The 27,427-nt window shown below is 61.1% G+C and overlaps 2 protein-coding genes across 2 annotated transcripts; one reads left to right on the forward strand and one right to left on the reverse strand.

The window, feature by feature from the left end:
- The first annotated feature begins 2,366 nt into the window (after window positions 1-2,366).
- Window positions 2,367-4,125, forward strand: AANAT (aralkylamine N-acetyltransferase). Its single transcript, XM_086624180.1, has 3 exons — window positions 2,367-2,523; window positions 3,281-3,435; window positions 3,820-4,125. Exons 1-3 carry the CDS (start codon window positions 2,367-2,369, stop codon window positions 4,123-4,125), a joined length of 618 nt encoding a protein of 205 aa, XP_086480306.1.
- A 2,234-nt stretch (window positions 4,126-6,359) lies between these two features.
- Window positions 6,360-26,396, reverse strand: RHBDF2 (rhomboid 5 homolog 2). Its single transcript, XM_086623887.1, is given in 20 exon segments — window positions 6,360-6,482; window positions 6,485-6,827; window positions 7,468-7,621; window positions 7,866-7,966; window positions 8,430-8,505; window positions 8,713-8,807; window positions 8,945-9,008; window positions 9,367-9,467; window positions 9,611-9,772; window positions 10,193-10,267; window positions 10,815-10,926; window positions 11,098-11,310; window positions 11,561-11,694; window positions 12,066-12,194; window positions 12,741-12,953; window positions 13,026-13,218; window positions 13,848-13,954; window positions 14,063-14,212; window positions 15,892-16,024; window positions 26,357-26,396. Coding segments are annotated over 18 exon segments (2,472 nt in total). The 5' UTR covers window positions 14,189-14,212; window positions 15,892-16,024; window positions 26,357-26,396; the 3' UTR covers window positions 6,360-6,408.
- Between the last annotated feature and the right edge of the window lie 1,031 nt (window positions 26,397-27,427).

The following is a 27,427-nucleotide window of genomic DNA, read 5'->3' on the forward strand; positions in this document are numbered from 1 at the left end:
ATAACGTGGGTTGCCAGGAATGAAGTGCCAGAGGGGAAAAAAACACAAGGAAAACAGCTAAGGAGCAGCCTTCCCCCCGTCACCGACTTCTGCTCCGGGCTGTTGCTGGTTGGGGTCTCAAGAAATTTCTAAAAACAGCTGGAGGGATCCAATTCCCATTTCTCGGTCATCTCTAATGGGAACTGAGCACTCGCTCGCACAAGAGGTCTTGAACTCCCCAGCTCTGTGGATGTCCCTGTAGAGACTTTCCAGCATTCAGCTCTTTACAGCCTTTATATAATCTGGGATAAAGAATTGCTCTTGGATGGTGACCTGGCTAACAGTGCCTATCGGTGTGCAAACCTCCCTTCTCCATAATTCCTGCGGCAGCTGAAAGGCCAGCCCTGCCCGAGGCCATATCCAGCCGGCTGCTCTGCCCTGCTGTCCCTAGGCCTGATCCAGCAGCATCCCAAGAACCTGCCCCAGGTGCTCAGCATCGCCCAGGATCAAACCACTGCTGCCTTTTCTAGGTGCCCAGAGCCTACCCTCTTACCTGCTCTGGGATTTATCCAGGTGGATGAGCCTCTAATCCAATTAGCAGGATGAGGAGTTCCAAAAGATTTGATATTAAGCTCTACAAACACTACAACCCCCCAGCACCCTGCTCTGTCCCCCAGCTCAGCCACCCCTTTACTTCCCTCATACATTGTTCCCAGGAACATGAATTACCCATTCCCAGCACCGTTTCAGTTAGTCCTTGGTGACGAGAACTGGCACTGGGGATGCTAAATAATTCCGCCGCCAAACAAATCCCCTCTCCCTGATGGACCCGATCCCTTAGATACACACCCACTGCCAAACCAGCAATTCATTGACAATAAATCACAACGACATCCCGTCTCACCTCGGATTGGATAAAACAGGCATTTTGAGCACCCAGACCTGGGCATTTCAGGATGGAAAATTCCCAGCTTGCTGCGCCAGTTCTGCCCTGCACAACGCTTGTGCTGGTAATGCTTTTGTTTCTGTAAATCCTATTAGCTGGAGACAAGCCTATAATTAGCAGGGAAAGCCGGCACCTCTCAGACAATAATCAAAAATGACCTGGCTTTGCTGCAAATTCCTTGAATATTGGGCTGAGCAGGGACGGATGGACAGATGGCTCGGGGAGCGCTTTTTCGGCGTGAGGGCTGCCTGTGCCTGGCAAAGTTATTCGCTCAGTTTGTGGTTCTCTTGGATTTATTAACTCTGTTTGCTCGCACACGAAACCAGAGGCAGATTGAAGCTACCGGCTCCGATCCAGGTCAAGGGATTTGGCTGGGCTCTGTGGGACGGGCGCTGCCGGACGAGCTCGGGGGACAATGGCTCTCCTGGGGGAACTGAGGGGTCTGGGGTCCCACATCGCAGGTGGTGTGTCCTGGCGTGGGCTGTGCCCGGTGGCATCACACTGCCCAAAGCTCCCAGGGCAGGGGGCAAAGCCTGGGGGCACCTTGCCCAGGGAGGACATCCGAGACTCGCGGCCACAGGCACCCACTCGTCCTGCCACGGGCCCTTTTCAGCTACATCTGTGAGCATGGACATGACCTAAGAGCCCAGCCAGGGCTAAGCTGTGTCGCCTACCCGCTGAGCGAACCGGAAAAGGGAGTAAATCCCAGCAGCTCCTGGGCTGTCTCCAGGAGGCAGCTCTGGCTGCCTGACATGTCCGTGCCAGGTCACTGCGGTTTGTGTGTAGTGGCCCAGCACTGACCTCTTGCTCGCACACAGCTGTGCAGCACTGCAAACACAAGAGGGTCATGGGGAGCGTTCACCTAGAGATGCTTATTTTGCAGCCTCTTGGCTTCCCGAAGCCACATCCCACCCTGCCCGTCCCGGGGCGGTGGCCAGACCTGCCCCAGGGCTCTGCCACTCATCCCACTGCCTGGCTTTGCCATGGGCTGCGAGACGTGGGGCAGGATGCTCAGCCCCACGCCTGCTTCCCCCCTGCTCCAGCTCTGACAATCCCTGTCCCTGCCCTGTCCCACTACCCAGACCCCCTATTTGGTCACCGAGCTTTTGTCCCCCTGGTCCCTGAGGTCACAGGTTTGCTACAGCCCGATGCTGGTGCCAGGCTGCCGGTCTCTGAGCACCAGACCCAGCTCTGAGCGATGCCAAACCAGCAACGGGGTCACTGTGGGCGAGTATTTGAGAGAGATACATATATATGTGTATACACACGTATGTATAGGAAAAGGATGGCAAGCAGCCTAATCCCGTGTGTGATCAGCAGGTATTTTCCGTGGCTAAGAGTGTTGGAGGAGATTGGCCAAAGTAAAGGGTGTCGTGCCGCTGCTGGGGCTGCCCTGAACGGACAGAGAGGTGGGAAGCTGGGCAGGAGGAGGAGGAAGAGGATGTCGGCGCTCAGCACATTGCCTTTCCTGAAGCCCGTCCACCTGAGGTCCCCGCGAAGCTCCCCCAGGGGCCAGCGCCGCCATACGCTGCCCGCCAGCGAGTTCCGCTGCCTCAGCCCTGAGGATGCCATCAGCGTGTTTGAGATCGAGCGGGAAGGTGAGGGAGTGCCCCGGGGAGGTCCTGCCTGGTGGCAGTGGCTGGGGTACATGGTGGTGGCAAAACTCCCGTGCGAGTTCTTGTGGGGGATGAGGGAGGGAGCCAGGGGCTGTGACTTGTGGCCAGGCCACCAAGGGCTTCCTAAGGAGGCGGAGAACCACCACCCCTCCCAGGTCAGCCAGGGTGCGGGTGGTGGGAGGTGATGCCCTGTGCTGAGCAGCCTGGGGCAATCCTGGAGCAGGACCAGGGAGCGGCTCTTCCAAAATAGCACTGCCAGAGGAGAATGGGCAGGAGAGGAGGAAGGTGGGAGGAAGGACACTGCACCCTACCTCCTATTGCACACGGGCATTTTGAGATGCACCCCCAGCAACCTGCCCCCCTCCCCTCCACCCCAGGAACCCCCAGCTCCCCCCACCCAGACTCACCTGGCCCGTTCTCTCCCTCCTCTCTGAAGGGCCAGGGCAGCTGGGGAGATGCCAGGAGGGAGGGTTCATCTCAGCACCCCTCGTTGTAGCCCTGGAATCAGCAACAGGAACAGAGAGCAGGTCCCTGGGTCATGGGGGACTGCGTCTGGAGGAGTAGAGCTGCTTCCTGGAATCAGCCATGTCCCTTGGAGCTCCTTCAGACCAAGCAGGCAGCAGGACACATGCTGTCTCTCCCCACCACATTCCATTTCCCCCCAACATTGGTGCTGGGGGGTTTCTGGGTCTGGGTGTCGTCGGTTCCCCTCACTGTACTCACCGCTGACCCCCTCCAGCCTTTATATCCGTCTCCGGAGACTGTCCGCTCCACCTGGATGAGATCCGCCACTTTCTGAACCTGTGCCCGGAGCTCTCCCTCGGCTGGTTTGAGGAAGGGCGGCTCGTGGCGTTCATCATCGGCTCCCTCTGGGACCAGGACAGGCTCAGCCAGGTGAGAACCAGACCCTGTTCTTCCCGTGCTCCTGTGCTGGGAGAGGCACCGCCGGAGCCTGGGGACAAAGAGAAGGTCCTGGGGCCCTGAGGCTACTCACCAAGCCTTCTCCCAAAAGTGCTACAGGGCTGCTCTGGTGGAAAGGGACTTTCTTGTTAATTAATTTTACTGATGCTGTTAAAAATATGTTAAGCAATTCCGCCCAGCACTCATTTTAAAATGAAAAAGCCTGCAGGGATGATGCAAGGAGGTGAAGAGGGATGGCACCAGGACCCTTCTCCCTTTAGGGAAGGACGTTGACCGTGTTCCACAGGGGTGGGGAACGAAGACACGTGCAGGATGGGACCCCCCAGTCACACTAACCCCCATCTCCTCCCTTGGCAGGCGGCGCTGACCCTGCACAAGCCGCGGGGCACGGCGGTGCACATCCACGTGCTGGCCGTGCACCGCACCTTCCGGCAGCAGGGCAAGGGCTCCATCCTCATGTGGCGGTACCTGCAGTACCTGCGGTGCCTGCCCTTCGCCCGGCGTGCCCTGCTCATGTGCGAAGATTTCCTCGTGCCCTTCTACCAGAAGTGCGGTTTCGAGGCGCTGGGTCCCTGCGAGGTGACGGTGGGGGAGTTGGCCTTCGTCGAGATGCACCATCCCGTGCGGGGACATGCCTTCATGCGCAGGAACAGCGGCTGCTGAGCCCCCTCCAGTCCGGCCCTGCTGGGGTAGGGGGCTGGAAAGAGGCTGCAGGGGTGGATAAAAGGCTTCAAGCCCCCTCCATCCCTGCCATGGCCATACACCTTCTCCAGCTGGCCCTGGCTACAGCTACCCCCTCTGCCACCTCTGCCTTCCAGCCAGATCAGCCCAGTCCCATCCCAGCCCCGCAGGGCTGGGGACAGAAATCTCCCACCTGGCCCCTCTGGAAGCACTGACCCCTCCGGTCTCTGCTTTAGCTGGGGCCACGCACCCCCCGGGGATGGAAAGACGTTGCCCTGGGAGCAGCTGATATAGGGGCACCCACTGCCATGTTTTGCTGAGACACCCAGCAGAGCCTGCGCACCCCTGTGCCCCCAGCCCTGTACCCCTCCCACCGCTGACACCATGAGTGAAGCATATCACGGCCAAGCCCTCCCTGCCCAGCCCCCAGACCAGGCAGGGGTCCCAGCAGCCACCCCCCCCCCACACCGACACCTTTCCAGACCCCTTGGAGCCCAGCCCACAGCCACCCCCAGCTGCGCATCACAGAACCTCCCTGGAGGATCAGTCCAAACCAGTACCCCCCCACCCCAAACCCACGGCTGGCCCAGGACAACCTTTCTGCAAACTCCTCAGGCTGTTGTGAAGCAGCAAATAAAGACATGGTGGTGGTTTTCTACGCAGCCCGTGTGTGTTCCTGCCCCGCCATGACCATCACCTCGCCGTGACAGCTGGAGCAAGGGCACCAGCTGGCACCACGGGAGCCATCCGACACCCCTTGGAGCATCTCAGCTTTGGGGGAGATAGGGCAAATCCAGCCCGGGGGCATTTGATGAAGGGTGGGATACAGGGAGGGGTGGCTCTGCCCTCAGGCAGGGTCAGGAGGCTCCGTGGGTCTTTTTGCTCCAAGGATTTGGCTTCCCCTTCTGCTCAAGACCCTCCAAACCCCGTTCCCTCCCAGGGAGGGTTTTAAAGGGTACAGGGGGGACAAAGCACCCCAGCATATCAGGGCACCAGTTCCCAGGGAATCCCATCTCTGCCTCTCTCCTGCCATGCTGACCATCACCAAAACAATCAGAACCTCCTAAAAATGCTGCGTCCCCACTTCCGAGAAGGGAGAAGAGGTCTCACACGTCTCATTAAATACACGTAGAAATTTATTAAGGAGGGAAAAAAAACCCACAGCTTTTAAAAAAAGTATCAAAAAGAGACAAATGAGGCGAAGTGTCTGTCTTTGGCTGGAGCAACAACCAGAGGGATGGAGTGGGGCTGGAAACTGGCCCGTGGTGGAGGGAGGGACGCAGGTGCCACAGAGCTCCTGGGGTTCACCTGGAGAGTGGCTGTGGACAGAGGGATCAAGCTCCCAGCCCTTGAATACTCATCCGGGACATCCCGGTGGGGGGATTCACACCTTCCCCCATTTAACAGCACCGAGACCCATCACTGCCAAAGCAACACCTACCAGGGGAGTGACAGCCTCACACCAGCCCAGGTCCAACCCAGCTCAGAGGGGTCACCTGGACCCCAGGAAGGACCAGCCTTCATGCCGAGGCTGGTGGGAGGGAGGAGATGCTGGGGGCAGTAGCCCCGGGCTGAGGGAAGCAGAGGCATCCCTCAGGCAGGGAAGGGGGAAGACAATGAGCCTAGGTGGGGAAGGACCAGGCTCCTTCCACAGCCCCATGGGAGCATTGGATGTGAGAGTGGGACTGAAAAATACCTTGGGAGCTCAGCTCTGAACACCTCAGGGTCACACAGAGGCCCTGGGGAGCCCAAGGTGGGGGGAACCCTCGGCCTAAGGAGCTGTGGATAAAAAACCAAAAGAGTGCCCCTGCAAAAGAAGGGGTCGTGTTCACAGTATGAGCTGCAGCGCCCGGGGGCACCGAGGTGGGATGGGGCCAGGGCAGGCAGGAAACCTCGGCAGCTTCAGCCTCGGTGACGTGGGTCCAGCCTGGCTGCGGACGAGTCGAAACTCTGCTTCCCTCGGCCCTTACCCCATGCAGACAGCGGCTGGGGTCCCGGCTCAGTCCCCAAACCAGTTATGGCTTTTCAGCACCAAGAGGCAGCCCTAAAGGGGTGCGAGGCAGGGTGGCTCCAGCCCTGCTCCCCACTGCGTCCCTGCAATGTTTCACAGGGGTGAGCCCAAACCCACCGGCCCCGAGGATGAAGCTGTGCCCGGGGTCTGCCCCATCCCAGAGCAGCCATCATCTCCTGCAGGCTGGTGAAGACTCAAGCCCATGGAAGGCATCACCGCCAGTGCCTCTGCCAGCCCCGTCCTCACCGGCAGGGTCAGTGCAGGACCTGCTCCAGCTCGTACTTCTCACAGAACTTGCTGGTGAAGGGCAGACAGGTGAGATATTCCACCAGCGCCAGTTCACGGGGTAGACGTAGAGCCAGACCACCAGCGAGGCGAAGAGCCCCACGAAGACCAGCAAGGAGACAATGATCATGGCTCGCTTGCGGTACTTGTCCACCGTGCCAAAGGTGATGTAGGGCAGGAAGGCGAAGGAGAGGAGGAGGCCGCTGAGGAAGCCGAAGAGGTGAGCGATGTTATCGATCCACGGCAAGAGGCCACAGATGAAGAGGAAGAGGACGATGCCGAAGAGGTTGAGGAAGGCTTTCCAGGGCTTCTCCAGTGCTTGCCAGCTCTGGAAGAGCTCCACAAAGAGGCAGGCCAGCAAGCCGAACTGGGACCCGGCAGGGCCCACCTGTGGAGATGGGGGAAGTCACAGTGGGATCCCGTGCATGTCACCCCAGAGATGTGCTCCCATCCCCAGGCACTGTTTCCTCCCCTCGCAAAACGCGCTTGGCTCCTGCAGCCCTCCGAGGGCTCCACCAGGGCAGGGCTCAGGGACAGGAGCCCTCGCATGGGAGGAAGAGGAGGGGGGTACGCCAGCAGTTTTGGCAGAGTCAGTGCTTTCGGTGACTCAGCAGCCAGGCAGCATCACCCTCTCTCAGGCTGCAGCCCCCCCGTCCCCGTCCTGACGCGCTCCGGGGGGATTAGGGCGCTCGGCGTGATCCCATTTAAAGCCCGGCGGGGTCTGGCTGCCAGCAGATTAGCCACCTGCCCGCCCAGGGACCCCGCACCCACACCGACACGTGGCGACGCGTGACCCATGTGGCACGTGCGAACCCCACACGTGGGGCAGAGCCTCCCCCTTCCCCCTGCCACGGGACAACCAGCCTCCCACACCGCCACGGCCAAACCTGCCGTGGGCTGACAGCTCTGTGCTGACGGCTGCAGCCCCCTCCCCAAACCTCTGCTGGGACAGGGAGAGGTGTCCTTTGGTCCCTGGGGAGCTGGCTGGGCTTGGGGGGGATGTGAGCAGACCCCCTCCCAGCCCTCACCTCCGCCCTGTACGGCAGGAAGATGGCACTGGCCAGATTGCCCGTGATGCCACTGAGGATGAAAATGATGGAGATGCGATGCCAGCCCGCCAGCTTCTCCAGGTCCCTCAGCACCGTCATCTGGAAGGTCACCGACACCAGGCAGTGGATGATGCTGGCAGTGGGGGTGGGAGATCCTGAGTTAGAGACCCCTGCCCTGCCAGATCCCTTGCCCAGCCCTCCCACTCGCTGCCCCGGGGCATGGCACAGCTTACAAAACACTCGCCACCCATGGCACGTGTCACTGTAGTCTGGGGGTGTCCTCCCTTCTTCTCTCCCAACCCATCGGGGATCACGGACCATCCCAATGGACGCTCCGGTCCCCAGTCACCCCTGGGGCGCGGGGGGCTGCAGCTCACCCAGCGTGCAGGAACAGGGACAGCCACAGGCGGTAGAACTGGTCAGGGACGTCTGGGTTGAGGAAGGGCAGGAGGCCACAGACCTCGTCCAGGCAGTGCACCTGCAAAGGAGCCAGGGTTGGGGTGACGGGGGTGATGGGGGCTCAGCCCACACCCCAGAGCCACAGGAAGAGAAAGATGGGTCAAAGACGCATGGCTGGTGATGCCACATGTCAGCTGTGGGGGGGACCCAGGGTGGTGGAGGGGACCCACATTGCCCACGTGCCGCAGAGGGAGCAACCGAGCATCGCCAGTGCCCCAGGAGATGCTGAAGGACCGTCTTTCCACCCAGGATGCGCCTTCCCCAAGGACACTTGGCTCAAGCCCTATGTTTCCTCCTGCCCTCCACCAGCCAGGTGGGCACACAGCGGCAGCCGTAGCCCAGCTGATTGCTGCCCTTCGCATTCTCCCTGCTCACACCCATCCCAAACTGCGTCCCAGGATACTAGAAAACCCTCTGGCGTCAGCGCAGCAGGGTGTGAGCCGGCCGCCGGCATAGCGCCCCGTGGCCCCGGTCGCGCTCACCTGCGAGCAGAGCGTTGCCTCCTCATGGAAGTAGCCGTGCATGAACTCGCAGTATTCCCGCGTCGTGATCTCGCAGCTGGGCAGAGGGTGGGCAGCGGATTTGCTCGGGGTCGGCCTCGCTCCCCACTCCCCCGAGCATCCCTCTCCGCTCCCAGCAGCCATTCCTGTCGCCACTGCGTTTTCCCACCCCTCTGAGGCTTCGTAAGCTCCCTCTGACCCAGACACTGCAGGGGCGGAGGGGGGAGCCGAGCCTGGGCCAGGTGCCCCCATCATTGCAACCCACCTGCCCTTGGTGCCGATGCAGCAGGGCCTGCCCTTGATCTGGCAGTCCATGTGGGCGAAGCCGCTGTGGTTGGTTTTGGTCTCGTAGGTGCAGATCTAGAAGCAGGAGGGAGAGGAGCCGTGGTCAGGCTCTGGCCCCAGGTCCTCCCCTTGCGGGTCTCATTGCCCCCCGCACCTCCCACAGAGGCTGCCACGTCGGTGCCACCCAGCTCATAGTGGCACCAGGCTCTTACCGGCCACTTGGTGATGTCGTCTGGCCACACGTGGGGTGGGTTGGACGCCGGCTCCTCACACGTCCTGGCAGAAGGAGGTGGATGGGGGGTCAGGACTGGTCTCCCTCCACACATCCCTCCCCCAAACTAGACCCGCTGCGGGCATGGGCAGCCCCAGGACCTGCCTCTTCCCCTGGCTTGGAACAGATCCTGCACCTCAGTGTCCTACAGTGCCTGCATTTAGGACAGACCCCACCTCAGTTTCCCCACTGACTCCCTCTTCCTCATCGCTCTTCTACGGTTTGTAAGAGCTCCCCACCCCAGCCCCTTGGACAAGAGGATTCAAGGCATCCAAGCTGGAAATGCAGCCCCACGCAGCCTCTCTGCCGTGTCCCACATACAGCCAGGTGACTGTGCCACCTCTCCCCAGTTGTCACTCCTACCTGGGGTCCTGGTGACACACAGCCCCTGATGTCCGCTTCCCACCTGAGCCCATGGCCGGCGCTTTGGTGCTCGGCCACTTGATGAAGGTCGCCAGCGTCTCCTGGGGACGATGGAGGGAGGATGGAGAGACTGAGGACATGGCAGCAAACACACTGCTTTGACCCCGCACGCATCCTGCCCTGGTGCCAGGCGGGGCAGAGATGGCTTCCCGCTGTTCCCCAGCACTTCTCCGCACCCACGCACCGAGCAGTCCTGCGGCAGGGTCTGGATGCAGCCCGAGTTGTCATTCTGGACGCAGCAGCCGGAGTCGCGCTCCCGGTCCCGCTCGCGCTGGATGAGCCGCTCCACCTGCTGATCCTTCCGGATGCAGGGGGAGAACTTGGCTCCCAGGTGGATCAGGTCGATCTAGGAGGGAGATGCCAGTCCAGAGGCTGCTCTGTGGCCCCCCTGCACCTCTCCTCCCTCCAGCTACCCTCTGGGAGAGCTCGGCAGGGGCAGGGGGTCCCCACAGGTGACAGCCCTGAGTTTCCATTACCCCAGTGGGAGGAAGGGGACGGAATCTCTCTTGACCATCCCACCACAATGCTGCAGCTCTGGGAATCGCCACTGAGCCCCCAGCCCAGGCGGAGACTGGGCACAGCAGGTCCCAAAGGATGGGAACATTGAGGGCCCAGGTCAGCAGGTTGGGACGAGAGGTCGAGCTCTACCTCCAGGGAGAGCAGCACCCCAGGGACCCCCTTGGCTCTGGGCAGGGGGAGCAGAGGCTGGTGGAAGGCAGAGCCTCAGGCCAGGGGGCGAGAGGCAGTGGTCCGGCTGCACCCTTACCGAGCTGGGACCGATCCAGAAGTTTTCCTGCTGGATGTACTTGACACTCTCATAGACGCCCTTGTTCCGCAGCACCTGCCAGGTCAGCCCAGTGTCAGCTCCCGCGAGGGGGCTGGTAATGTGGGGGTGCAGCCCCCTCTGCCTCTGCTCCTGGGGGTCTGAGCAGCCCCTTCACCCAAGGGGAAGGGCTGCTGGGTCCCACCAGCCACGTGTGAGGGAAGGCAGCTCTGTGGCACAGCTGGCACGCACGCTGCTGCGACACACGTGGACCCTCTGCACTGGCTGTTTAACGGACCCTCTCAAACAGCAGGAGCCACCAGCACCCCAAGATGCTCCCAGCCCTGGCACGGAGCACAACAGCATGGGATGCTGGTGGTCACCGTCCCTCCAGGAAGACAGGTGCCTGCTCTTCTCTCCAGCCTGGGTGCCAGTGGAACAACGCAGCCAGCTACAGGTTCCCAGGATTAATCCCAGCAGGAGGATCCCCGTTTTGGGGTGCTGAAGGCACTCCCCAGACACCAGCCTTGCTCTCCTTGGCAGCCAGCTGGTTGCCATTTCAGAGGCAGACATGTCACCGGAGAGCCGGGAGGGGACAGCCCCGGACAGTAGCTCTTAAACTTACTAACTCTGTCGTCACGTGCTGGGTGAAGCCGATGGGGGCGATGCCGTAGGTGCCGATGACCAGCAAGGTGATGAGGACGTGGACAAAGGTGATCCAGTACGTGAAATATGGCCTGCGGAGGAAAGGACCCAAAATTGGAGCAGCTCAAGGGTGGCTGGGCACAGGGACGCTGCAGTCCCCCAAGCCCTGATACCCAGACATCGAGGGGGACGCACATCCGGAGTCACAGCTGGGGAGCCCCAAGGAGCCCCATGCCCATCCCATCCCGCCAGTCCCCCCTCACCGGTGGCTGTCGGTGATCTCCAGCTGTGACTGCACGATGCTGCTCAGGCTGCGGCGGTACGTCCTGTTCAGACACTTCCCCACCACCCCCAGCCCGTAGTAGCGTTTCTTGCGGTCGAAGGCGAAGTGTTTCACTTTGGAAGCGATGCGCCTGCCTCGCTGGGGAGCCAGGCCGGCACCGGTGGAGGACGAAGCGAGCCGGACACCCTCCCGCCTGCAGAGAGAGGAGGAAACCCATCATGCCCATCGAAAGGGGCCAGAAAAATCCCCCGTGTCCAACCCCACAGCTGCACCCCAGGGCTGGAGCAGACCAGAGGATGCCAGGGATGCGGGCTAGGAGCGCCTTGTGGTTTCATCCTCCGAGAAGCATGCTGGAGGTGCCAAGTGGCCCATGGCAGGGATGGCTGAGGACACTGTCCTGACTGCGGCAGGGGACCCGGGCAGCCTCAGGGGCTGGTACTCACGGGGTGGGCTGCTCCACCTCGGGGGACACCCTGGCATCCTCCCCCACCGGGTGCATGCGTAAATATGTGGCCGATAGAGGCGGCGACTCGAAGACATCATCGGGCATGGAGTACGTCTCATCGTGCATGTCCATCTGGAAGGAGGACAGAGGTGCGTTCTTGGACATGTGCGATGGGCGAGAAACCTCCCTCTGCCCAAGTGTGCCCATCACCACAGCAGTCTGGGTCCACCTGCTTCTAGAGCCTGGGGAGGGGGGGATCCCCATCAATACTCCAGTAACTGCATGTCGCAGGGTGTGAAACGTGCCCATGAGGGTGACACCCTCAAGGAGCATCACCGAAACTGGGACTCCGCAGAGCCCGGCACAACAGCCACCGCTGCCCCTGCTCCCTGGCAGGGTGAAGCACCAACACGGGGGTCCCCACTCCACATCCAGCCCCCGCACAGGGTTACCAGTACTGGGACCCCTCCCCGCTCTGGCAGCTGGCGTGGAATGGCACTTGCCTTACTGAAGAAGGATGAGTCGAGGGTGTCAGCAGCGTCTGCCATGTCCTCGTCCATGAAGCTGGGGTACATGAAGCTCCTCTTGTTGCTCCTCTGCTTGGGAGCCAGTGGCTCCAGGACAGAGCGTCCCTTTGGCAGGAGAAGCAAATGAGGGTGAGCAACCAGAAGCCCCCCCGTTTTTGAAGTACTGAGGGTTTCTTGTGGCTTCTCTCCCCAACACTGAGAGGCAAGGATCACATCCCCATCGGCTGGGAAGGGCAGGTAGCAGAAGCTGGCAGCAGGTGACCGTGACCATGTCAGTCAGCACAAGTGAACTCTGAATCCCCTGTTCAGTCTCAGTCCCACAAACCCGACCCTGAGGCTTCCCCAGGGCCTCGAAAGCTGTTGGAGAAGCTTCCCCTGCAGCAAAAGGTCTCCTGGCTCCTTGGCAGCGAAACCCAGAAGCTGCTTTTTTCTAGAGATGCCATGCAGGGTAGTTCCAATTCAGCAGTTCAGTTTTCACGAAAACATCTCTTTTTAAGCAGAGCTCAGGTTAAAAAAAACCCCACTGCTCTCCTCAAGCCCACCCTGGAGAGACAAGGCAAAAAGCCAAGAAGTGAAGATGATGGGTGAGGGATAGAGCTGATACCTAAGTCAGGAGGAAGATGACCCCCTGCCAAGCTCCCCAAAACTCACACGGAGGAGCGCTGCAGCCGCCTTGAAGCTCATGTGGGCGACAGACTCCCTCTTTCTGCGTGGCAGGCGGCCATGGCCAGAGCGGACGCTGTTGAAGGACGCCAAGGAGACAACGCCAGGGGTGAGCGGGGGCAGGACGTGATGGGGCGTGTGGGGCCGGTCGGTCTCGTCGGGATGGCGGAAGGGACGGCCCCTGGCCAGTGGGTCCACGATCTGGAGGAGGGAGAAGTGTCAGTGCTAGGAGAGCCTGGCTGGGCGTTGGGAACCCCCTGCCCCGAGCTCTACCTTGGGCATCTTGGCGGTCTTGGGTGACTCGGTGCCCTGGAAGGAGGGCACCTCCTGGCTGGGCAGCTCCATGTCGCGATAGGCAGGCTTCAGCTTCCCATACCTCATGCTGCAGTGCTGCAAGCTCTTGCGTTGCCACTGCTGCCGCTTCCCCTCCCAGTCGCTGCTGATGCCGAACCATTGCGCCGTGCCCCTGGACACACGATGGGTGTGCTCGTCACCCAGCCGGTACCCCCACCCTGGTACCGCCACCCCACCCGGGCATCCCTCCTGGCGGGTTATTTGGGTTGGGGTGTCTCAGCTAGGGAAAAGGGAAAGGGAGGGGGAAAGGCAAGGGGAAAGGCAAGGGGAAAGGCAAGGGGAAAGGCAAGGGGAAAGGCAAGGGGAAAGGCAAGGGGAAAGGCAAGGGGAAAGGCAAGGGGAAAGGGTCGTTGGCCTTTGGGTCTCTCTGGAGAGATAACTCCATCAAGACTTGCCCCTTAGACAGGAAAATGCATCAGGGGCTGCAGCACTCATACAGCTCAAGGTGCTTGTGAAGGTCCTACATAAACAGGGCTGAGAAATATCCCCAATGTCCGAAACAACAGTGAATTGGCACTAAACAACTCTGCCATGGGATCATCCCCAGGCAGACACCAGCGAGCCAAAGCAGAGCCACATGAAACTCCCCAAGGCGCTCCCCTCTGAGCTGCCACTCTCGGTGCCCATTCTCTGCCGGCACCCACAGCCACAACACCCTGACGAGGACCGAGGGGCCTCTCCAGTCACCCAGCCACGACTGGAGCCCACCCTGCCCTCCCGCCGCCGCTGCCCGGCCCTCACTTGCGGATGCTCTGGGACAGGGATGTCTGCCGGCGGAAGCCGGGCTGGCGCTCAGAGCGGGGCTCCTGCAGGCTCTTGCTCTTTCGGTAGATGGGGACTTTGGAGGGCTGGAAGGCAGAGCAGGGCATTAGAGACAGGATGGCATATGGATTGGTCCCCTGGGACAGCAGCCCCCCATACCCAGCACAGAATGGCCACAGCTCCCCATCGCTCACCTCCTTGCGGGTGCCGTCCTCCTCTGCCTCACGCGGGGGGATGACGATGGAGAGGTTGGGGGGCTTCTTGCTCTGCAGGCGGCTGCTGCTGGAGCGGCTGCCCCCGTTCTTGTCGCCGGCTGACATCTTGGGCCGGCGGCAGTCGGCAGGCTGGGAGGGGGCAAGGAGCCAGCGAGGTGAGAAGAAATATTCCCCGAGGAGCTTGTGCATGGGGAGAGGCTGGGGCGCAGCGCAGGGGATGGGGCCGCACCAGTGGGATCTCACCAGCCTCAGCTCCCTGTGCTGCTGGCCATGCTGCTGATTTCATCATCACCAGCCCAGCCACCATGTCCCTGACACCCACACCTCCTCTCCCGGTTTGGGTGGACAGTGGGTTCCATCTCCCACTCGCTCTCCGTTCCCCAGGACCACCAGCACCACCCGTTCACCTGCCGGGAGCACAGCGAGAGACGGCAGCAGAGGGTCAGATCATCCCCATCGCCCCGGCATGTGCCCGCAGGATGCCCAGGTCACACTGCCCACCCCGTCAGGATGGGCCTGACCCACTCGGCACAGGCATGGGAGACATGGGGGGTCCTGCTGCAGTGACAGGGGCTGGGGCAGCCACTGCCACCTCCAGCCACGAGGCCAGGACCTGTCATGTGTTGAGATGCTTGTGGGAGAACACAGAACGTTCCCCCCCAGCACGTGTGTGCACACACCAGGCTGGGAGACTGAATCCTCTCCAACACCACGTGCAAGGAGGGGGAAGCTTAACGGCTGAGAGGTGGTTAATTCCTCAAGCAATCCCCTCCCAAGAGTCCCCGCAGCCTGGCTCTACCGGGCAGGAACTCACAGGAAAGGTAATTCCATCCAAGCACAAGGGAGCAAGTCCCAGAACCTATTAGGGCTTATGGGGGCTCACAAAGGGAGACATGGTCCCCTCTCCTCTCTCCCCGTCCCTCCAATAACCAGTCCAGCTGTACAGCCTCGTATCCTGCTCTGCTCTTGTTGAGGAAGGAGTGCTCCAGCAGGCAATGGGCAATCAAGACCTCCCCGGCTCTCCCTGCTGCAGGGTCCTCCTTGACAGCAGGTGCCTGAGCAGGAGGCAGCATGGGGGCACTTTCACAGCTCCCCCAGCACTCCAAGCCCTGGGCATCACCCTCCACTCAGACCCTACTGCAAGCAGACCCTGGCTTTAGGAGCATGGGGTCCCCATGGGGATGCAGGAGTCTGGGACCAGCTCCCTGGGGACACAGGAGCCTGGTGCCTGTGGCACTAGACAGCATCACTGCCCTCAGCTGGCTCCTGGGCCAGGCGGCAGCCTGCTGCTCCTGCCTGTCCCTGCACTGCTTAAAACAGGCGCAGGGCTGGCTGGGGCAGCACAGGGCAGGGACGGGGCGAGACTGGACATATGTGGGGCAGGGGGAGCATCAGACGCAACGTGAGTAGTAGCTTTGCTAAGACCCCTCCATCGAGGGGCACCGGCAGCCCCAGCTGGCGGCTGGGCAGGATCCCCATTCCCAAATTAACCCTGCTCTCCTTTGGCCTTGGCACTAGGTCAGGTCACGGTGGGGATGCGGCTGGGAAGACGCAAGGCAGCCGTCACACAAAGCGCACCAGGGCCAGGCGAGATGTTGCTGGAGGCAGCGCCTGTGATGGCAGGCAGCACCCCAGCACGCTGCCTGCCTCCTCCCCACAGGCACCAAAGCAGCACCCTGGGGTGCTGCCAGCAGCTCGGCTGCTGCCTCACCTCTCACTGTCATTAAGCACCAAAAGCTGAGAGCAACCAGCCCCCAAATTTCTCCTGGGGGCTCAGCCAGCGCTGGTCCCTACCAAGGTTTTCCTACCTCATAAGAGTGGCAGGGATCCCACGCAGCGCGTCTCGATGGCGAACACCCGTGGTGGCCTTCCTCCTCCTCCTTCTCCTCCGTCCTTCATGCACCGGAGGCTCGGAGCACGGCTGAACTCCTCCTGCCTCGCCTGGTGGGGAGAGATGCTGCGATGAAAAGCCCCGCGAGGGAAAGCAGAGCGTTACAGGAGCACCCAGGGCAGATGGAAAGCTGAGCTCAACGCTCCAGGGACCATGGGGATGGGACGGGGCTGCCGGCGGCCAGACACAGGGGACACGGACCCGTCACTGGCACAGGGTGGCAGAAGAAGGAAAAGCCGTCGTTCACAGCAATGTGCCTTGCTCCATGGCAAGTGAGGAGTATTCACCCACTGCTGCCAGGCAGAGCTCTCAGGAAGAGACACCCACGAAGAGCAGGGACGGAACCCGAGTGCCTCGCCGAGGTATTTCACAGCTGCTAAGCTGGGAGAACGTCAGCCGGGCGGTCCAGCCCCAGCAAGCAAAACTTTCCATCCTGCTGGCAACGCTGTTTGTTTTCCTCGCTGGGCAGCCAGCAAGAAGCTTGGGATGCCAGCTGCTGCAGAGAGCCAGCAATGGGGACACGGCAGGGTCGGAGTGAGCCCCAGGCCACCCTCATCCTCCTCCAGCCCTGGGGAATGGCTCTTGATGGTGGGAGCAGAGACAGCCAAGAGCACGGAAACTGGAGCCAAACTGCATCTTTTGGAGATGCAAGAGGACATGGTGCTCTTGCACAGCCCCTGGCCCGAAATCCCATCCCTAATTGTTCCCATCACACCCCAGGCAGCCCTTGGCAAGGACCTCAGTGCTTCCTGGTGAAGTGGGTTCCCAGTGCTATTACAGCCCCATTCCACTCCCCACCGACTGGCTCCCCAGGGTGGAGGGATGGATCTGGCCCACCTTGTGCCACGGGCGAGGTGACGCAGCTCCCGGGGGAGCTGGCACAGGCCGGCGGGCACCTGCCGTGCTGGTCACGCAGCGCGGCCGGAGCAGCTTTCACGGCTCTGTGTGTTAATGCACTGTTTGGCGTTGAGAGAGGAGGGGAGCAGCCCCCCAGGGCTGAAGTCTCCTTGGCCACGTGGGCTGGGGGCAACAGCCACCCCCCATGCACAGATCCTGACCCACGAGAAGTTTTACCCTGTGCCAGCCAGAGAAACCCCCCCGGGATGGTGCCAGGAAGGCATTTTCCAACTCCCCACGTGTTTGGCACTGGCACCCAACCCCTCCAGCTCTGGCACTGCCCTCACCCAGCGCTTGGTGTGAGAACAAGCAAGTTGGCGCCTCCATCCAGAGCAAACCCACAATGAGCTCAGCCCTCCGGGTCCCCTTCACCCTCCCAGCCCCGGGATGGAGAGCAGTGCCACTGGAGCATCACCCTCTGCCTGATGGCCCCATCTGCAGGGCACAGCCCAGCTGCCACCCAGTGCTAGTGGCTGCGGGTCCCCAGGGAGCCTCAGCTGGGTCCACAGGGATGGACGTGGTGGCTCTGCCTGGGACCAGGGAAGGGAAATGAGAGGCGATGTGCTGAGCTGGCACGGGGATGCTCTGCCATGGGAACAAGGTGGTGACAGCAGCAGCAGGTGACGGACACAAGACTCAGCACCCACGAGCACGTCCCAAGTGTGGTAGGAGCTGTGCTTCCAGCTGGAGGAGGGGTCCCAGAACAGCACAGTGTCACTTCGAGTTGGAAAAGATCTCCAGGGAGAGAAAAACGCACTGGGGACGTTGCCGTCACCCATGGGGAAAGCAATAAATGGGCAGAGGGGTGGAGGAGGGTAACCTGGTCTGGTCGATGAGAAGAAGAGATCCCCCACCATCACCATCTTCCCTCTCAAAGCTGTCATGTTCAGCAAAGCTCACCAAAGCCCGACACCCAGCAGCGAGGGACGCTGCCCTCGCCCCAGCAGCAGCGGGCGAAGCCCCCATCCCCTCCTACTAGGGCAGGTGTGCACGGAGTGCTGGTGAGCCACGGGGACAAGGTTTTAGCCTTCAACCAGGCGAGGTACAGGGAGGGCGAGCAGGGCTGGCTCCCAGCACCAGCCCTGGCGTGAATCATGACAGCTGACCCAAGGAAGCACGCCCAAGGAAGAAAGTGATGGAAAAAGCGATGTGGCTCATACAAGGCGTCACCGTGGGACATGCCAGGACGCTCCAAGCAACGCAAAGGGACCATCAGTGAGGCCAAGCAGCAACCTGTAGAGCTGGGGACAACTGAGCACAACCATCGTATGAGGCACCAGAGACAACCCAGCAGAGCAGCACAGGTCGGAAGGGGCTGTACACAGCACGCAGTGGGTGCAGAGAGGCTCAGAGCAGGATCGAGATCGCTCACCCCGAGCCTATTGGTGTGAGGGCAGGCAGCGTTACCCACACTGGAATAAAAGTGTGTCAGGCTGGCGCAATTAAGTCGGGAGGAGAAAGCAGCTCTGAGCCACCCAAGGGTGCAGGGTGGGAGAGGGACCCCTGTGAGCACCCAGGCACCCATCACCCTGAGCACGATGCGTCCCTGCTCCTCCCTCTCCATCTCCACAGAGGAGCGAGAAAGGGGTCAGCGATGCCACGGAGCCCCCGAATCACCCCCGCAGCCCCCAAACACCCCCGCAGCCATCACCCATGCTGGCACCCAAGAGTCCACCTGGCCGAGCGTGCCGCTGCCGCGCGCTATCAGCTGCCCATAAATGATTCACAAGTGCGTTAAAGACCTCTCTCAAGGCTGGAGCCTCGTTAAAAGGCGCTCCGGGTTATTAAGAGCCCTGGGTAGGAAAGTCAATCGGTCCAATTGCTCCGAGCATCGAGCCCCCACAGACTCGCACCTGGGCAGAGGACCCCGAGCACCCACCCAGCACCTCCCCCCACTTCTGCTCCCCTTCTAAAAGCTTTTTACCATTTTCCAGTCTCAAATTTCAGATCTGAGAGAAGCAGCTGGAGACAAACAGCTCTTGAAAGGAAAAGATATTATTGGGGAAAAAAAAAAGGGAAGAACACTTCTTGGGGGGGGAAATTAAATATCTTAATATTTTTCTCTCTTCTTGGAAAGCCCCGTGTGTGTCTCAGTCCCTCGTGCACCCACTCAAATGGGGAGACCTGGAGAGCAGCAACCCCATAAGCTGGGGAGCAGCCAGTCCGCTGCCTCCCTCCTCTCAGCCCCCACTTGTTTTTTTGTATTTGGAGTATTTAGGTGTTTTTTTTAATGGACAAAATACACTTTATGGCATCACTGCAAGAACTCTCCTGTCCCTAAAGGACTTCATGTCCCTGTGTGGCCCCACAGACCCCCCCCCAGCCCATTCACGGCCATTTCACACCCCGGCACCACAAGGCTGATATTTTTCTCTCCCCACCACAGAGAAGACAACTCCATCTTTCTCCCTCAATTTGTGCCAACCCCACCACAATGGGGCCGCTCAGCAAACCTGCGAAACGCCAGGTTTCACTCTGAGTCTTGAGAAGGGACCGCTGCGTTTCAGGGGATGTTTTAAGCTGTCCCGTCCCTCTCCCACGTCGCTGAGCCACGCGGTCGGCACCGACATCCACAGCAGTTTTAATTCCTGTCTCCAGCACAGCTCGGGTAGCAAGATGGGGTAGGGATGACCGACGGATGTGAGAGCCCGGCCAGTGCCCGCAGCCAGCAGCATGCACCTTGCCTGTGCTGCCATTGGGAAATCCTCTCCCATTTTCTCCATCGGGCAGGAGGTTGGGCAACCACAGCAGGTTTGTTCAGCCCGGGCGAGCTTGGCATGCACGGCACGCCCTGGAAGGAAGCAAAACCAGGGGAGATAGAGCGTGTCGGCCAGGGGGGCTGCGCTGGACGCTGCTGATAAAGGCGCAGCGGGCAGAGCCCTGCCTGCCTGCGGGGAGAGGATGTGAGAGCCGAGAAGGGCCATGGCACAAGACAGCCACGTGCTGGGCTTCTCTTCCTCGCTGGGAGCGGGTATGGCCCCATCACCCTCTGGGTGATGCTGCTGGGATCCGCGTGGAGAGGGAAGGATTCGCCTGCGAGATCTGGGAGTGGGTGGAAAGAGCCACGCGGAAAATTTCTTGCACCCAGGCACAGCTTGTTTCCCACCCTTGTTAATTTGTACCAGCACCCGAAGGCTTCCCAATCTGCTGGGGCGGGTGGCCAGCCCCGCTGAGCCAGGGTCCCTCTGTGCCGCTGTCCACCCACCCCACACCTCCCCAGTTCCCCTTCCCAGGGATCCACGCACCCTCACAGCAAAATAACCCCAAGCAGGCGGCACAGCACAACCTCACTCTGTGTCCCGCGGTGGCGAGGCACCAGCCAGGGTGATGGGTGCTGCTGGAGAGGCCGTGGCTGCGCAGGGAACCCCCGGCCCACCAGCCCTGTCCCCGTGCTGGAGCCCAAGCCGATCAGGAGACACGCACATGGAGGCTTTGAGTAACCCCAACGGCTTCGGAAAGAGCAAAGGGAGAAAGTCTCTGTCAGCAGCGAGGGCGTCTCCGCTGGCGAAAGCGCGGCAGGGTCGGCTGCTCCTCGGCAGCACTGCAGGCAGGGCTGCGGCACTCTCCAGACCCAAGGAAAGCTCTTTTCCAGGCACCGCACGGATTCCCTGGGCTACCAGGATTGATTTAACTCGGTTTTATCCAAGAGCTGTGTAATTGCTCAGAGCTACTCCAATGCCTCGTTAGCTTGGCTTAAACACGGGGTGTATGAGCATGACAGTCCGAGTGCTCCCACCCCAGCTGCCCCTTCTGGAAGGGATTGAGGGGTCCCAGGTTGTTATTTCCCCGAGGCAAAGGGATCCCCACAATCCCCGTGCCATGGGTCGTTACTGAGTTCATTCTCACTTCCCTCTGCGAAGCAAAATTTGTGGTGCCAGATCACGACTAGGGTGGCTGGGGACACACATTTCTTCCTCCGGTTCTTCTGCAAAACACTTGTTTTGACAGCAAGTCTCGGCACAAGGGCTTGGGCTGGACTTGCAGAATTCCCTAATCCTCCGCTGCCTGTTTTGGAGAGCACCAAGCCACTCGGAGCAGCGCCAGGTTGGGAGAAGCAGAGAGTCCCCTCGCCGTGAGCTCTGAGCATCCCCGCGCCACGTGGGATGTGACGATGGGAGGCAGCGCTCAGTCCCGGTGCACGAATTCAATACGAGCCCTGGGCTGGTGGCAGGACAATCCCCCTCGGCTGAAGCTCCCCATCTCTGGGAACAGGCTCCTTATCTCAGCGCAGTCATTTCAAGGCGGCTGCTGGCCCCACTGCCCCCTGAGTAAAGGGAGAGGCCCAGGGGGGGATGCCAGCAGCCTCCTCTGATCCCCTCCGGGGCCAGCAGCTCCCTGAGTGAGGACAACAACCTCACAGCACCCAGCTGCACGGACTCCCCTTTGTGCTGCAGACAAAGGTGGCATCTCTGCTGGTAACAGGATGGGGGGTGCCCCTCAGACACCCCGTTTCACTGCCCTCCAGCCAACCCTGCAAAGGGGCCATGTCCCTGGGGGGTAGCAAACCCAGAGGTTAATCCCCCCTGAAAGTCTTGGTGCTCCCCTGGCCTCGGTGCCACCCAGGGAGCGTGCTCCCTGCCCACCCCTCTCTCCTCCCAAAACACCAGCAGCCAAACGTGGGCCACTCCTCAGCCTCGTTCCCTCCACTCCTGGTTGCCACAAGGCCACCAACACCCAGGTCCACACCCTGCAGGGGAAAGCCCGACCAGGACCAGCTCATCCCCATCCAACACAGTGCAAGCCTGGCATGGGGGATCCCACACTCATCAGCGCCTACAGAATCTGCGTGACACTCTTCCCCCACCGCAACATTGCCATGGACCTGTGCCAGCAAGGCACTTTGCAGCACCTCAGCTGCCAAGAGCTGATGGTGGGGTCTCCCCCATCATCCTCCTCCTGCCCGCTCTCCCACCCAGGGATGCTGCGCAGCTCCTTGCAGGGGCTGGAGACACTTATTTTTAAGGAGCCATCTCTGCGCCTTTCCCAGGAGTGCTCAGACCGGGTTAAGCCACCACGTGCACGAGCCAACTTCACCCCGGTTATGGCATCAAGCCCTGTGCCGGCAGCACGGTGCTGGTCTCGGCAAGGATCTCACGCTACCGAGGAGCCAGGGAAAGAGCAGGACACACCGACGCCTGGTGCCAGGGATTTGCCCCAGATACCCGTGAGCGAGGCGTGCAGCCTTCACACTCACCCATCCCGGGATGTCATTCCCAGCCCTGCCCCGGTGTTCCCACAGGCCAGCGAATTACAGGGATAACTGCGTCAAATCCCCGGCACAAGCTGCCTCATGACGCACAGGGAGTGAAGGCAGCCCCATGGTGCGCGAGGGGGGCACTGGCACATTGGGCATCTCAGGGGGCACAAGTCACATCTGTCCTGCCCTGAGTGGATCCGTCGCACCAGAGGAACACATCAGGAATTATTATTTTTAAGTAAAGTCCAACTAAAAAAACCCCGCAGACTGCTGGAAGGAGGGGACCATCACCCTGGGAGCTGCAGCACCGCAAAAAGGCACCTGTGGATGGGAGGGACGGCCCTGCGGGATGGCCAGGCACGCGACAGCCCCTGGCATGGGAGTGGAGACCAGGAGCATCCCACCGAGGAGCGACGGGCCATGCACCACCCGGCTGAGCGGGTCACTGCAGGGCTGGACATCCAGCACGGAGACCATGTCCCTCCAGCACTGGCTGATTTCTCCCTCTCTCCTGATGGCAGCAGCCTGGGAAAAGGCAGAGGAGCATCACTGGACACTCGCCCTGCTCCCTTCCCTGCCCCGTGCCCTGCCGCTGCCCCCGATATCGAGCAAGTCGGTTTGCACCCACGCTCCCCTGTTTTGAGGTGCAGCGACAGCGGCGGGTCCTGTGCCGGTGGCTGCTCAAACTCCCCTCGAGGTGATAAGCAGTGGGTTTCACAGGAGACCTTCAAGCTTTCTGACTCATTTGTGGTGTTTCACAGGTGGAGAAACTGAGGCACAGCAGCACAATAAGACCCCCCCGCCTTCCCACCCCCACACCGCTAAACCCATAAATGCCTGACTCCCACAAGGGGTGCAGGCTGCTCCCCTGCCCTCCCAAAACAGTTATTTGGGGGGTGCCTCTGCTCCATGCTCAGCTAACATGACCAGCACCCTGCGATGCTGGCTCTTGGGTGCTGGTCCCCAAGGACGAGGCAGGACACAGGGGTCCTGTGTGGTGGCCAAGCAGAGGGCAGGGCTAGTCCTGGAGCCAGCCGGCACGTGGACCTTCCCCAGGGCATCCTCCCTGGGTCCATTGCCCATCCGAAATGCCTCGTTAAGAGAGCAACCACCAAGCAACTGCTTTTTGGTTTGTTTTTTTAAGAAACAGGGATTAAGTGAGAAAAAGGGTACCAGTGCCAAGGGTTTCTTCCATACTCAACACGCACAGCTTTCAGCGCTCGCTTGGAGGTCGGGAAACAACCACAACTCAAAGCACTGCACGCTCCCAAATGACCACAGCTCCTGGATCCCCATAATTAAAAGGCACTGTGCCCAGCCCTGCCAGCAGCTTGTCACGTTACCAGGCATCTCCTGGCTGGGCAGGACAGTGGGGACCAGCGGTCATTAGATAAAAAGCTCTTCAAGAAGAGAAGAGTTTATGATCCCATCACTTGTGGGCTCATATGGATCTAAGTAATTAGTTTTTAGCCTTCACTAATTGACTCCTTTGGTGCAGAGCCCCTGCCAGCGCCAAGCCCATGCTCACTCCTCCAGGCTCAGGTCTCTGCGGGGCTCCTGGTGCCCGTGGGAAACATGGAAACATCTTGGGAGTGCTGCGCCGGCCTGGGCAGCTCCTGCACCACAGGCAAGGGACAGCAGGAAAAGAAGAAGCCCCCTCCTCACGGAGTGGCACACTGCCACGGATGATGTAGGACATGGGTCCAGGGCTCCCACCACCAGTCCCCCTCGTAGCCCCCCGCCAGCCGGTTCTCCATCACCTGTCCCGCTTCCTTTGGTGGCAGGCACTGTTTTGACCCCAAGCTCATCCTCAGGGTTGTTTTTGGATCAAGGGCGACAACCCAAGGGAAGGAAGGATTTATTTAAGGGTTCCCTCAGCTTCAATCTAAGAGTTAAACAGGTGCCGTAGCAAAGGCAAAAAGATCTGTAACCAGAAGAGCCAAACACTGTCTGAATTTCCCAGCTCATCCCAAGGAACACCGTCTGAATTCCTCAGCTCATCCCAAGGAACACCGTCTGAATTCCCCAGCTCATCCCAAGGAACACCGTCTGAATTCCCCAGCTCATCCCAAGGAACACCGTCTGAATTCCCCAGCTCATCCCAAGGAACACCGTCTGAATTCCCCAGCTCATCCCAAGGAACACCGTCTGAATTCCCCAGCTCATCCCAAGGAACACCGTCTGAATTCCCCAGCTCATCCCAAGGAACACCGTCTGAATTCCCCAGCTCATCCCAAGGAACACCGTCTGAATTCCCCAGCTCATCCCAAGGAACACAGCTGCCCTGAGGAACAATGACCCAGCCAGCCCCTTCCCCATCAGCTTCACTCCCCTCCACCCCGCATCCCCAGCCTCTGAGCTGCTCTCCCAGCCACCAGCATTCATTGTTCCTCCCACCAGCATCCATGGGCACGCTCCAGCAGTGCCGCTCTCCTGGCACACACGAAAGGCATCAAGCGCTTGCACATGCATCCGAGAGCGACACCAGGCTCGGCCCCCGTCTTGCAGAATTTGTGTCAAATGGGTGTCAAACCCCGCTCCCCCCAAGGCTCGCAGCGCCTCGGGGTGCAGTTTCCAGCACAGCTGCAGTGGTGCCAGAGGGGGAAGCGGAGAGGCCACTGAGGCTCACTTTGGTCACCTGCTTTCCAGTAAACAGGAGCAAAACAGGCAGAAGCCGCCCTCCAAAGGAGCAAGCAGCAATAGGTGTCAATCACTCCATTAATTGCAAAAAAGCTTGGAATGGCAGAGCCCAGGCACCACAGCTGGAGCCCAGCGAGCCACCTGCAAAGCCAGCCGTGGTGCAGAGCCCGTGGCACCTGGGGTAGAGCAGGCAGAGGTGGCTCTGCTTTTTCCAGGGCATGGCTGCGGTTGAACCCGCCAGCTCGTTTCAGCAGTGGGACATTTTCAAGCTGGTTATTTCCCACTTTGGAAACATGGAGGAGCCAAAGGATGCTCCTTCGGAGGGCACAACGGAGCGAGCCAAGTAGTGTGGCATTTCCCCACTCACGACAGCCATGGGACAGTGGTGGCGTGCACTCCCAATCCCTCCAGCCAGGCCGATATGCTGTGAGCCCGGGACAGCAGCAATACAAGGAGCTCACCCTGGAAATCCCTGGGAATGACCAGCCAGGACCCGGGCACATGCAGACAGAACGTCCCGGCTCCCCGAGGCGGGAAGGATGACGCCACACTGGGGAAGAGGGCAGGGACTTCCTCTTGCCGCAGGGACCCAGAGGCCACAACACAGCCTTTCAGGTCCCCTTTGCCCAGGGACCCCGCAGGGTCTCAGACCACCGTGGGGACCGCAATCCAGCTGCGGGCAAGTCTGGAGGGATGGCTCCTACCTGCTCCTGCTGGCTCAGCAGCAAGGCTGGGCAGGACCTGGGTATAGGCCAACCTCACCCCTCAGCCCCAAAACCACTGAGGGTCAACAGGAAACACCAACCGGCTAAAACATCCACACTCGGCATCCCCCTGCTCCCTGCGGGATGCACGTACGGACGCGCGATGACCAGACCCTTCTGGTCTCGAAGAGTTTTGTTTGTTTGCAAAGGGCTGGCGGCAGCACGTGCGAGGGTTCAAACCAAACCTCAAAGCAGCAACAGCAACAAAGCCCTGGCATGGGGAGGGGAGGCCGATGGGTGCTGCCGGGCAGAGCCGGCAGGAACCCGGGACCCCGACCCGCGTGCCCTCGCGTGTGGCTTGGAGGCCACTGCCGCTTCCGAAGGGCACTGCCAGCCCCGCTCACCTGGGAAGCGGGGGAAACCCACAAAACAAAAACAAAACCACATGCCCGCTTGTTTATCGAGCCATCGGCTCCAGAAGTAGGTTAGGGCTTTCCTCCCAGCCTGGGCAGGGGAGCGGGGCGCGGGCAGAGGAGCGGGCAGGGCCTCCTTGCCCCGCGGTCTCCCCTCCGCACGGCGGCTCACCCCGCCGCGACACGCACCCACTTCCCCCTGTGATGAAGAGGAGGAAGAGGGGAGTCCCCCCACATCCGTCCACGCTGCCCGCCCCGGACGCGCGGGGCACGACCGCAGCTCGGGCAGAGGGACCCGCGTCCGCTCCTCCGACCCCGGCAAAGGGTCCCCGGGGGCAGGGGCAGGCGTCCAGCCCCGGCGGGGCCGGTGCCCCGGGCCGGGCAGCGCGGCCGCAGGGCGGAGGAGGAAGCTGGCGGGACGCGGCCGGTCACAAAGCACCGACAAACCGGGCGGCCGCGAAGCGGCGCGGAAGAACCAGGACCCCCACCCGGCCCGCTCCTGCTCCTGCTCCCGACCCCGACCCCGCTCACCTCGGCGAGCTCCCGGTTCCGGTCCCGGTCCCGCCGGCACCAGCCACCGCTCGTCGCCGCCTCCACCTGGGTCGGGCGGGACGTGGGGGGCGGCACCGGGGCGGGGCTTCGCGGGGCGGGGCCTCTCGGGGGCGGGGCCTCTGCCCGGGGGCCCGCCCCGCAGAGCGCCCGCCCACGGCGTCACGCGTGGGGGCTGCCGCGGGTCCCCGGCACCGGGAGCTGCGAGCGGGGCACCGCCGGCACCGGGAGCTGCCAGGGCCGGGCGCTATCAGGACTGGTCACTGTCAGGACCTGGCACGATCCGGACCGATCGCCATTAGGACTGGTCACTGTTGGGACTGGTCACTATTAGGACCAGGCGCCATTAGGACTGGTCTCTATCAGGACTGGGCACTATTAGGACCAGGCACCATTAGGGCTGGTCCCTATCAGGACTGGTCGCTATTAGGACTGGTCACTATTAGGATGCCAGGGCACGGTCCCCCCCATATCCCACTTCCAAGCAGCAGAGACCCTGGCGTGCCAGGCCGTGTGGCAGCCACGGTGTGGGCTGGCACATCCCAGACAGCACTGCGGGCCCAGGCATGTCCTGCTGCCTGGGCCAGATCCCGGTGACGCATGGCGAGGCTAAGGCGGAAGGCAGTGGGCACAGAGCTGGTCATGTTGGCTTTCAAAGCCGTGACTTGGCCAGAGCCTGGCAGTGTGAGCCCCTGGGGATGCTGCCCCTGCTCCCATCGCCACTGACACCATGTCGCTCTTCTTCCCCAACAGCCTCATGTTCGGCTCCCTCCCATCCCTACGGAGGAGACTGGGTGCCGGCAGGAGTTGAGAGGGCTGAGGAGAGACCTTTATGGATTGGGTTTGGCGTGGCTGTATTGCTGAGGCTTTTATACGGGAAAACATGCCCAGGATTGTGCCACAAAATATCTGATTCATGGCTTGGTGCAGGTCTCAGGTGAGCACAGACTGAATTTACAGCCTGGACCAGGCAGGACCAGAAATTAACTTTGTCTCCCTATTCAAAACTGCGTTTTTCCTTGATATTTCTTATCTGCACAGGGACACTTCAAG

Source organism: Tauraco erythrolophus, chromosome 20 (assembly GCF_009769465.1).
Source record: "Tauraco erythrolophus isolate bTauEry1 chromosome 20, bTauEry1.pri, whole genome shotgun sequence".
Classification (NCBI taxonomy): domain Eukaryota; kingdom Metazoa; phylum Chordata; class Aves; order Musophagiformes; family Musophagidae; genus Tauraco; species Tauraco erythrolophus.

Excerpts from the sequence above, each read along its gene's own strand:
- AANAT (XM_086624180.1), top strand. The coding sequence starts at position 2,367 with ATGTCGGCGCTCAGCACATTGCCTTTCCTGAAGCCCGTCCACCTGAGG. Across the intron at positions 2,524-3,280 it reads GTTTGAGATCGAGCGGGAAG|CCTTTATATCCGTCTCCGGA; the intron begins GTGAGGGAGTGC and ends GACCCCCTCCAG. Across the intron at positions 3,436-3,819 it reads ACCAGGACAGGCTCAGCCAG|GCGGCGCTGACCCTGCACAA; the intron begins GTGAGAACCAGA and ends CTCCCTTGGCAG.